We start from the raw sequence: 12579 nt of genomic DNA on the forward strand, positions 1-12579 counted from the left end.
GAAATTTCATGGAATGCAGATACATTTCAATTAATGTTTTATTAATTTTTAATTTTTTAACATTTTAATTTGAAATAATCTCATACATGTAAAAAAAACTATAAAATACTACAGCATATTATATGTACCCTTCACCCAGTTTCTTAGGTGTTAATAATTTAAACATAACCATTATACAACTAACAAAATTTGGAATATATTTTTCTTATAATCTCTTTAATGTTACTTAATCCATTTACTTTGTTTTTGTTAATCTTCACCCAAGGATATTTTTCCATTGAATTTTAGAGAGAGTGAAGGGAAAGGGAGAGACACATTGATTGGTTGCCTCCTGCACATGCTCTGATAGGGACTGGGGATCAAGCCAGCAACTGAAGTACATGCCCTTCACTGGAATTGAACCTGGGACCCTTCAGTCCACAGGCTAATGCTCTATCCACTGAGCAAAACAGACTGCAGCTTAATTCATTTACTTTTAATCTATATGTGTCTTTATATTTAAAGTGGGTTTTGTTTTTGATTCACGCTCATAATCTGTCTTTTAATTGGTGCATTTATGCCACTGACTTTCAGAGTGCTTACTGATAGAGTTACTGACATATCTGGCAGCTTCTGGGGCTTCCGGAGCCCACAGCAGCCCAGGACCAATCCGGTCCCACGTGGCAGGAAGGCAGCTCCTGGGGCTTGCGAGGTCAGTGTGCCTGTGGCCCAGGCCCAGATTGGGTCCCGGGCGGCAGGCAGGCGGCTCGTGGGGCAGGCAAGCGGCTTCTGGCATCGCCCACGGGGGCCTGGATGGCGAATTAGCCGCCATCTTTGTCGGCGGTTAATTTGCATATCTCACTGATTAGCCAATGGGAGGCGTAGCGAAGGTACAGCAATTACCATGTTTGGCTATTATTAGATAGGATGTGTCTTTATATTTAAAGTGGGTTTTGTTTTTGATTCACCCTCATTTATGCCACTGACTTTCAGAGTACTTACTGATAGAGTTACTGCCATATCAGGAGGCTCTGGGGCTTCTGGGGCCGGACTGCGCCCGTGATCAGATCCGATCCCGGGCGGCAGGCAAGCGGCTTCTGGGATTGCACACGGGGGCCTGGGTGGCGGCTCGCACTGTCCCACCCTGCCTGCAGTATGCAAATTAGCCGCCATCTTTGTTGGTGGTTAATTTGCATATCACACGATTAGCCAATGGGAGGTGTAGTGAAGGTACGGTCAATTACCATGTTTGTCTATTATGAGATAGGATTCCATCCCAATTCATTTCCTGTTGTTTAAACACACTCAGTTATATCAGTTGTGTCTTTTTGGAGAAGTCTTCACTACAGCTTTCTGACTGCTCCACTCTGAACTGTTGTCTGTATTCTGCAACTGGTACAAAGCTATTTAACTTGGCTCTTTCTATGGCATTCTCCTGAGGGTTCCCTCTGTCTGCCCTGTGCTAGCTCTCCTATCCTATATCCCATGTCCTACTCCTTCTTGGTGTAAAATATATTCCACTAGCTTCAGGAGAAATGATGTGCAAGAGGTAATTTTAAAAATCTGAAAATACCCTCATGTGTGGTTAATGGCTTATAGCTAGATATAGAATTCTAAATAGGAACTAATTTCCCTTCAGAAGTTGGAGGACATGCCTCATTGTTTCCTAGCTTCGGAGCTGCTGATGGGAAGTCTGAAGCCATTCTGATTTCTGATCCTTAGCTTGTTATGTTCTTCCTTTCTTTGGAAGTTTGTAATACTGTCTTTGTCACCACAGACAAATTGAAATTTCCTGAAAATGCCTTGTCATAGGCACTCAATAAGCCCTTTCAATCTGGAAACTAGGATCCACTGGGGGAAATTTTATTGAATTATATTGCTAATGATTTCCTTCCCTTCTTTTTCTTTTTCTGGAACTTGGTTTTGATATTGGACTTTTTAAACTGATACTCTATTTTATCACTTTTCCCTCTACTTTCTAAAATATTTCCTCATTTTCATCTTCAAACCCACACTAAGTTTTATTTCTGTTACTTTTCTTTTTTAAGCACACAGCAATTCTTTGGTCTTGTATAACATGCAGTCCTTATCTCACACATGTAACATTTTAAACTCTTTGAGGAAAGTAATGAGTCTTTTTAAAATTTTCTATTCCCTGCCTGTCTCTGATCCTCCAAGTTTCTTCAGTTTGTTTTGGTTTTTCTTTGGATATCTGCTAGTCTTGGGACTGTCAGTATCTTTAGGTCTTTCCTCTTGGACTAGTGTAATACACCAAATGGTATTCTGATCTTCTGCATGGAGGGTACAGGTGAGAGAAGCCAGGTGGAGGAGTCTCATTCAGTGAGTGTGCAGATGTTCATTCCATTCCCTTGAATTGGAAAAGGGCCCTGTGCTCTCAGTTTTGCCTGGTGTGCCCCAATCTGAGACCTTTGGGGTTTTCTTCTTCAGAGAATTAACCTGCAGTCTTGTATTAGGGTTGAGGTGAGGGTGGGAAAAGGAGAATAGTAAGGGATCTATCATCATGTATTCCTGATACCATCGATTCCTGAGCTATTTGAGAACTTTGTGGTACAATTCAGGTTGGTTCTTGGCTTTCTTCAGAGCCAGATTAAGATTTGGCTTTCTCAAGTCAGCTAGGTCATTTACCACACTCCATTTGTTTTTCAGCTTTCAATCTATTATTATGTGGTTGTTTTCTTCTTTTTCATTCTCCTTGTCCTTGATGGACTATATCCTTTAAAAAAAATTCCTTTATCATAATTCTAGTGCAGTTTCTAGAAAAAATACAATTAAATGCTTATCCAATTTCTATCCCCAAAAGTCCAGGATAAATCTAAAAAAATACTCCTGATTGTTTATGCCATTCATTTCCCCTTCCCACCCAATTCTCCCACCACCATAGTAGTTTACAAAGATCAATATTGCCTTAGGGCTGGTCAAGAGGGGCTCCTTGCCTGGGCATCACATTTTATTTTTTAAATTCTTTATTGTTTAAAGTATTACGTATGTCTCCTTTTTTCTCCCATTGACCTCTCCTGGCTGTTCCCCACCCCCCCCAGCACATGCCCTCACCCCCCTATTGTCTATGTCCGTGGGTTATGCTTATATGTATGCATACAAGTCCTTTGGTTGAATTCTTAAAACCCCCACCCCCCGGCCTTCCCTCTGACCTTGGTCAGGCATCACATTTTAGAGGGCTTGACTTTGGTGCTCCTGGGCACCAATCCCCACAGAACTTGACTGTATAGGCTGGCTGTCCGCATGCATGTCTGTAGGCCTCTCATGATGTGAGGCCAAATTTGGAAATTCTCTCCAGGCCTTGACTGTAGAAAAATATAGTCGTGGTTGAAGGATAGAACATACTTTATCTTTTTATTTTAAAAAAGTTAGTTAGCCCTAGTCAGTTTGGTTCAGTGGACAGAGCATCAGCCTGCAGACTGAAGGGTCCCAGGTTTGATTCCGGTCAAGGGTACATGCCTGTGTTGTGGGCTCGATCCCCAGTGTGGGGCGTGCAGAAGGCAGCCAATCAATGATTCTCTCTCATCACTGATGTTCTTCTCTCTCTCCCCTTTCTCTCTTCCTCTCTGAAATCAATAAAAAAAATTTTTTTAAAGAGTTAGACTAACAAATATTAAGGCATATGACACAGCTTTATAAACCTAGCATATAGCTGGCCCACAGAAACAGTGACTTCCTTCATGGTTTCTCTTTCCCCAGGTCTTCTGGCTTCACTGAGACTCAAACAGTAACCCTTACAAATGACTTACATGAATCAGAAAGGAATCCATTATTTAAGACACTTTGCTGCCATCTGTTGGAAATTTTATTAAATAACTACAAATCAATGAAGACAAATGACAGGCACCCCTAGTTGTTGGGCAATGCATAATTTGCACAACCAGAGGGGCAGCACTGCCTTGAACCAGCTTTCACAGAAGTGAGCAAACTCTATTGCGCCAGGATGAGTATGAGGAGGAAGACAACAAAGCAAATCAGGAATCAAACTCCCACTCACAAGTTAGAAGGAACTGTGGTATGGCACCTTGACTTAGAACTGAGAACTTTCTTCACAGAAAGAAATGTTCTCACTGCTAATCTAAATTTAGTTCGTAAGAGCAAAATAAAAATTGGCTTTAGCAGTTAGCTTGAGAACGTAAGTACTAGTTTTTATTTTATTCATACTAGCTTTGTGTTCCAAATAACTAATTTCCAAAAGAAATATAAGAGTGTGTGGAAAAGGAATTTTGGAATTAAATGCAAGCTGCTTCTTTCAAATGGACAAACCTGATTAAATTAGGTTGGTAGTTGGGTTAGTTCTGTTTTAAAACTTGCTTTGTAAATGTGAATGTTCCACCACAACTGACATATTAGGGAACACTTGCAATTACATAAATTTTTTATCATGATTTCATCTGTGAGAAGCACTAGGTAAACAAAGAAAAATGCACCCAGCTGAACCAAGGCACATATGAATACACAAAAGGCTCACATACACAGCTCCAACATGTAACAGTGACCTCACTTCACTACCTGTGCTATGAGCCACACCCATACACATCTCCTATGACAATGTTCTATTCAATTTCCAAAAAACCCTCCCTCCATCACTTCACAGTAAATTTAAAAACTACTCTGATGCCCACTACCACAGTAAATTCCTAGATAACTTTCCAAGGTAAAGGTGCTGTTGTTTCTGTAGTATTTATATATTCCTCAACCATTTAGCACAGGTAAAAATGTATTATTATTTTTACTAAGTTCCTGTCTTTACATGTTTTTGACTATAGTGCTCCTAATTCCTTTTCCCCCATAAGTCCTGTGATTTTTATTGTGCAATTCTGCACAGTACAGTGATTTAGGCACACATGTCACATTATTGCCAAATTGACTGTGCATGGCTATTTTAACCTAGACTCAAGCCCATTCTGCTAGACCAGTGGTCGGCAAACTGCGGATCGCGAGCCACATGGGGCTCTTTGGCCCCTTGAGTGTGGTTCTTCCACAAAATACCATTTGCAGGCGCGCACATACAATGCGATTGAAACTTCGTGGCCCATGTGCAGAAGTCGGTATTTTGTGGAAGAGCCACACTCAAGGCGCCAAAGAGCTGCATGTGGCTTGCGAGCCACAGTTTGCTGACCACTGTGCTAGGCTAATATCAGTAGAATTACCACATGTATCTTATAAATCTTACAGATTTCAAAAAATAAATATATACTGACTTATGGTTTTTAAGAAAACTCAAAACCACCCATCCAAAAGCCTCAGTGAAATTATCCAGGGCTTCTACCTTACTTATCCATAATGCTTTTAATAATTCTTGAGCTCATTTGACCTTTCCTCAAATAACTTATTATTACAAAACCCTAAGTGACTGGTCAAAAGAACGCTGGACCGGTCGACCGAATGTTGGACTGGTCGCTATGACACGCACTGACCACCAGGGTACAGAAGCTCAACACAGGAGCTGACCAATGGGCGCCAGATGCGGGGCTCATATCTGGAGAGCACAACTGTGGCATACCAAGCAGCAGCAGCAGCACGGTGCCTGACCCACCTCGGGCTCCTCCCCGGCTGCCTGCTGCTTCCCATACTACTATATCCCTCAGGGGATGTCAGACTGCTGGTTTCAGCCTGACCCCTTGAGGGGTCCCAGATTACAAGAGGGTGCAGGCCAGGCTGAGGAACCCTACCAGTGCACGGATCCGTGCACTGGACCTCTACTATATCACTGAAATCTGGGAATGATGGAATATAAGTACAAAGGATGGATATTATATAGCTCTCTGAACATGAGCTTATTTAGATAATTGTGAAATAGTTTATTTTATTGGAAGAAACAAGACATTTTTAGGGCATTTCAAAGAAAACCAAGCGCTGCCATTATTCACTGAGTTCTAATTTTCAGAGCTAGAAATACCAGACTACTGACTTTTTTCATAAATTTTTTGCTCATTTGTATGTATATTACCTTAAAGTTCACAAGTTTCTTCTACTGAATAATGTGTGTGTGTGTACGTGTGTATATATATATACATACACACACACACACATAACTTAATAGTCAATCTAAATATTGAGTGCTACCAAACACAGGCATTATTTATCAGCATTTTTGATTCTATTATTTGAAAAATTCTTGAAATATGAAATCTTCATTACTCATTTCTCCTTCCTTCAATATTATTACTACCATGTATTTTCATAGATTTTAGCATCTTGAAAAAATGTCATAAATTATCTAGGTACTCTTAATAAATAAATATCTTGGGAATAAAGAGAGTCATCATTAGTTTATACATAAAGTTAACTGAGATTACTTTAACCAAGAATGTCAGAATTAAAAACTAAGGTCTGAATAATGAATATCCTTTAAAAATTTGGCCTATAAAAGTTATCCTTTATAATTTTAGAAATGTCTTTGTGCTTTAACATTTATTTTCTTCAAAGTTTCCTCAAATTTTTATCACTTAGGTCAATAAATATAGGAAAACATAGTTACAAGGTTGTGAGCTCAATCCCTGGTAGGGGGCATGCAGGAGGCAGTCGATAGATGTTTTGCTCTGACACTGATGTATGTTTCTCTCTCTCTCTCTCTCTCTCTCTCTCTCTCTCTCTCTCCCCCCCCTTCTTCTCTCTCTAAAATTCAATTGAAAACAATTTTTTAAATATCACACGACAATTTCATTCTTGCTGCTCTAGCCAAAATTCATCATTTTTCGTTTCTCACTTCCTACATCCAATCCAACAAGCAAATTCTGTTGGCTCTACCTTCTAATGTATTCATAATCTAGTTACTTCTCAGCCTTTCCACTATTACCATTGTGGCCCAGATCATTGCAATAGCATTCCAATTGATCTCTGAACTCCCATTCTTGCATCCCTATTCTCAATATAAAAGCCAGTGGCTCCCTATCTCACAGAATAAAAGCCAAAGCCCTCATGATGATCTACAAGGCCTTTGTGATATACTCAATGATGTCATCTCCTACTACTCTCCCCTTGTTCATTCCACTCCAGCCTCCCTGGCATCTATGCTGCTCCTGGAACATTCCAAGCATATTTCTCCTTTATACTTACTATTCCCCTGGGTGCAAATCCTCACCCCTAGGTATCCACATGCCTGACTTCCATACTTTTATCAGGTCTTGACTCAAATGTCACTTAACAGGGAGGCATTCTTTGGTCAGCTTATCTAAAATTATTCTTCCTTGATGCTTCCTATTTCCTATTTTTTTTCTTTGTACTTATCTCCGTCTAGCACAGTATATATTTCACTTATTACTCTTGCTTATTGTCTATCATTCCTCAATAGAATGTAAGCTTCACAAGGGGAGAGAGCTTTGTATATTTTTTTTCACTTTTGTGTCTTAAAGTGCCTAGAACAGCATGGGGCACATAGTTGTCATTCAATAACTATTTGCTGCATAAACAAATGGATTTTTTTTAAATTAAAAATCAATGAAAGCCACACAATATAACACAATAACATGTGCTGTGAAAAGTCATCAATAATCTATCTTCCTAATTATGTAAGAATCTTCTAATGACAGAAATATTACAACTCTTTTCACTTAGGGACTGGCATAGAATGTTACATATACAGCAATTATTCAATTCAATATTTGACAGCATGAAATTTTGCTTAAAGACAAATCACTAGGAGATAAAAATAGAACAATAGAATAATGATCTAATTCAACATTAGATTGGCATGTAAGAAAAAAAAATGGCTCTAAAAGTAGTCTTTCCCCTTCTAATATTTATGAGCAATAGCTTTCAGTGCTAATTTAGGACATCCACTTCAAAAATGATCATGGTCTGCCATGAATCAAGACTTGTCCAGGAGGAAAGTGGAAGATTGACTCTGGACTAAGCACCTTGGCCACCTCATCTTAGTTTGTCTTTGGGACTAGTACGTGGGATATTGGAGATATTTACAATTTACGATATAGTTTTCTCTTCTTTAAAATGTTAACAGTTCTTCAGACTATGAATATATATTCTTTGTGGGTTAAAGCTTGTCAAAAGTTTCTAAAGTGACAATGATAGTCATCAACATAACACTGTGAATAATATTAGATAGCAAAGGAACTGAAAGAAGGTGACTCTGAGCCAGTCCAAGTTACATAGAACACATACATGAAATACAAACAGGCTACGATATGGTTACACCCAGGCAGGTTTACAATACAATTTATGCCAATACCTAAACTGGATTCAACACATGCTAAAGAAGTACAATGGAAATAAACTGAGAGGAAAATCTGATTTCTCTAAGTATGAGTCCTTGGACAAAAGTGTTTGCCAATCTAACTAATTTCTAGAAAAGCAACAATTGTTATAGGATAAAAAGAAAAAGAAAATATTCAAATTCTGACCAAGAATTGAGTTCCATTTAAATTATGAAGAGAAATGAAGAAGAAACAAACAAGGAAAACTAAACCGATATTAAAAAACACATATTCACCAACATACAGACAAATAGTTCTGACTTATCTACCTAGCAAATGTCTGTGACTAAATGTCTAGTTTCACTAAGCAAATAATAACATCAATGATATAAAGCACTTCCTACTATTCAAATCCTTTCATTATTTTATTTAATCTTAATTATGTTCCTTTAAAATTACCTGACCTAAATATCTATATATCCATTGGCAAGCATGCAAAATATGAAACAATATATTTGTTAGGAAACACGGAAAGAGCTGCTTTGATGTTGACAATTTTTTTAGGGTATAACAACTCATAGGGGTTTTTTTAATTTCTCTCTCTCGTCACCCCTTTAACTATAGTCCCAAATATACTTACATGAGATATGTAAAATTAGCTCAGCTATAGTAGCCTGATCTGACATTACATTACATAAGACAGAATCAGTAGCTTGAACAGGACACACAACACTCAATACGAAGTTTCCATACAATACTGGCTCCCCAGTGAATCTCAGTAGTTCAACAAGATCACCTAATGGGCTTTCAAAATTTAAAGCCAAACAATAAACTCAGAAACAATACACCATTCAACTTGTCTAGGGCTGAACAGCAAACTTAAGAAGCTTAGACAAATTTCGTATCTGTAAAATAACTTTGCTGCCACTCGGTTACAAACAATAAAACTTTCTAATGACTTCTAACTCTTGGTTAACATATCAATGCGCTTCCTTAACGGGAAATACAGGGTGTTTTGTTTTACTGTAACACTCAACAAGTCCATAAATTACCAGATAAAAGCTAGCAATTTCTTTTCTTTTATTCGCTTACCCAGTTTAGTGGTGCCCTCTGGTGGGTACTCAGGAAACTGACCCTCGGAAGGGACACTGACAGTTCTTCTCAGGCATCTCCCTTTGGTGGAATCAGCCTGCTGCTCCTGTCCTCCCTCCGTGGGTATCTAGTTAAACCAAAAGAAAAAGAGATGAAACCTAAAACTGAGTTCGCCATAACAACTTTCCGATTGAATAATGTTTTCAATTAATAAAGACAGGAGTTTGTAACCATCAGAGCAAAGTAGAAGAAATGTAGAAATAAAGTATACACAATGGTAAAGTATTACCAATCCCTTTGCAGGAAGATTTTCTTTAAAAAGAAAACCAAAAGATCAGGAAAGGTGAGTATGTAAATTAGCTTAGTTGAAGTATGTACAAATCTTATCCAGGTGTGCACCTGTTTTGGGAGTTCAGAAAACAAAACAAAACACCCACACAAATAAAAGACTCTTTTACATAGGACACTGGTTCACAAGTTCCAATTCTGCCCAATGCTCAATCAGGTAAATGGAAATAAAAGTCAACCAGAAAGATTTAGCTACAACATTCTCTTAAAAGAAGGTTTTGCTAGATAAAAGTATTAAAATGACCCAACTTTTCTTTAATTTTAGAATTAAGCATACACACACACACACACACACACACACACACACACATATATATGGCTAATATGTAAAGTGTCCCCTCAGGAATTTGACCAGGAGACAGGGAGTTCGATAGCTCACTATGATGTGTGCTGACCACCAGGGGGCAGTGCAGAGTGAAGGAAGGCCTCAGCCAGCAGCTGGAAGGCCCCATTTGGCCCTGATCACTGACCAGGCCTAGGGACCCTACCCATGCCCGAATTTCATGCACCTAGCCTCTAGTACAGTGGTTCTCAACCTGTGGGTCGCGACCCCTTTGGGGGTCTAACGACCCTTTCACAGGGGTCACCTAAGACCATCGGAAAACACATTTATAATTACATACTGTTTTTGTGATTAACCACTATGCATTAATTATGTTCAATTTGTAACAATGAAAATACATCCTGCATACCAGATATTTACATTATGATTCATAACAGTAGCAAAATTACAGTTATGAAGTAGCAACGAAAATAATTTTATGGTTGGGGGTCACAACAACATGAGGAACTGTATTAAAGGGTTGCAGCATTAGGAAGGGTGAGAATCACTGCTCTAGTAGTTAATAAAATACATTTTCAGTGAGATTTTGCTAGTAACCTTTATCAAAATTAAGAATAGTATTGGTAACATTTTTAGTTTGGCAAAATATATCAGTAATTAATCATAGTTTCTTATTTCTTATGGCTCTCGTGTTGAAATTTTAACAATTTCAATAATCATGACTAGCACTGAGTTCTTGCTATGTGCAGGGCTACGGATTTTACATGAGTGACATTATGGGGGAGCCGTTATTACCCCCCTTTTAAAGATGAGGAATAATTTATTTTTACAAATGATTTTAGTATATACATATCACATCAACTGATCCAGAGAAACTGGGATACACACAGGCTTGTCTTCTACTTTGCCTCAGTAATCCAACTCCTATGACTGGGGTCAAGCGGGCAATAGCAAGGGAAACTCTCTCTGTGCCACTGAGAATCTGAAGAGCGAAGTCCTAATGTCTTCATAATGGACTGAAAATTTATTTTCACAATCTTTATAGGACCAAAAATTCACCATTTCCTCATTACCATAACTATGCTTACATTACTTGCACACTGAGAAATCAAGAAGCAGAATTAACAATGGTAACATTCTAAAAAAATAAGGGGAAACCAAGTAATAGCATCAATAAAGAGATGAACTATTCCAATAGCACTCTGTAATATAAAACTTTACAAATGGTAATCTAAGTCATCCAGCCCTTTCAGGATGAAAATTATATTATCTCTACTTAAATAATTAAAAGAGTAGTACAGAGAGGTTATATAACTCTCATCTAGTAAGAGGAAAAAATGTAACCTCTACCTGCCTTAAAAGTAGAAAGGAATAGGGGTAAATACGAGTAGAAAGTTTGTATCTTTGAACAAACAGGAACCTAAATAAAAAACCATTTTCCTCAAAGTTCTAAAAGCACCAATTATCTGAAATAATGAAAATTCAAGCTATAAGGAAAAAATTTAGTAGTTATTTTTCATATTATAGGAGGAAATGACCTATAATCTTTCCTGTGAAAATGTATAAAGAACACATTTGGAAAAAAATAAGAAATGGCTTCTATTATCATATACTTTGCCTCTACCATGTCTAAGGAGAACATACATAAAATATATAAAACTTATCTGGGCCTAAATTTCACTCACAATTATTTTCTCAAAGTTTTTGTGTAGACTCTTCATTTCCCACTATTGTAACTTAGAATATAATAAAAGGTTTTATTCAAAGTATCACTTACAATTGGGGTATACTATCTCTCACATGGGATATATGGGAGAATAGTGTTGATTTTTATTCAAAACCTGCACTTCTTATTAATCTTTTACAACATTATAGATTGATCCCTATGTAAAATATTTTTACAAGATATTGATCTACTTGAAAATCATAGGGTTCATATTTCAAGTACTTTCAAACTAAGCTGGAGTTCACCAATCTTTGTACACATTCTAAAAAAAAAATAAGGGGATACCAAATCAAAGAATCAGTTTTAGAAAGTCAATTTTAGAAAAGCTATGTTGTCCATTCTGATTGCCCTAATTTAGTTTACTAGTTTAATTTTTCTAATATTTTTTATTGATTTTTAGAGAGAGAGGAACGGACAGGAAGAGAGAGAGAAACACCAATGTAAGAGCAGAACACTGATGTGCTACCTGCAGCACGCTTGCTACCAGGGATGGTGCCCACAACCTGGACATTACTCTGACCAGGAAATGAACTTGCAACCTTTGGTGCATAGGACACCACCCAACCAAGTGAGCCACACCAGCCAGGACATTTACTAGTACACATTTATTGTTTATACTGAATTAGTCTTTAAAATTTGTGTATCTTCCAGATTCTATAACATGAGAGGAATTCTTTTTAACCTCTTTGGCCTTGTACTGTGCCCCGAGTCCAATTTTTCCTCAGGAAAAAAATAAAATCAAGCGCTTTAATTCATTCCATTGCAGATGAGGCAAATGGAACACAGTAAGGAGTAAATGGCTTCTCGGGTATTTAAGCTGTGCTAATAACAAAGTCAAACATAATTTCTGAATTCTAATCCTGATGGTTAGTTCCAAACTATCCATGACAACGGAGGAGCAACATGCACAAATAAATTAAGCTACTTAGAAAATACTATTTATATACATACTAGAGGCCCAGGGCACAAAATCCTCC

The 12579-nt window shown here is 37.8% G+C and overlaps 1 protein-coding gene across 2 annotated transcripts in view; it reads right to left on the bottom strand.

Annotated features, from left to right (window-relative positions):
- The window catches only part of RASAL2 (RAS protein activator like 2), a 177050-nt gene that overhangs the window by 116835 nt on the left and 47636 nt on the right, over window positions 1–12579 (bottom strand). For both annotated transcript variants that reach the window (XM_015570144.1, XM_015570141.1), the window contains exon 3: window positions 9246–9372. In XM_015570144.1, the coding sequence (XP_015425630.1) occupies window positions 9246–9372 (127 nt within the window). The remainder of the gene's footprint in view (window positions 1–9245; window positions 9373–12579) is intronic.

This window comes from Myotis davidii, unplaced genomic scaffold (genome assembly GCF_000327345.1).
Source record: "Myotis davidii unplaced genomic scaffold, ASM32734v1 scaffold591, whole genome shotgun sequence".
Lineage (NCBI taxonomy): Eukaryota > Metazoa > Chordata > Mammalia > Chiroptera > Vespertilionidae > Myotis > Myotis davidii.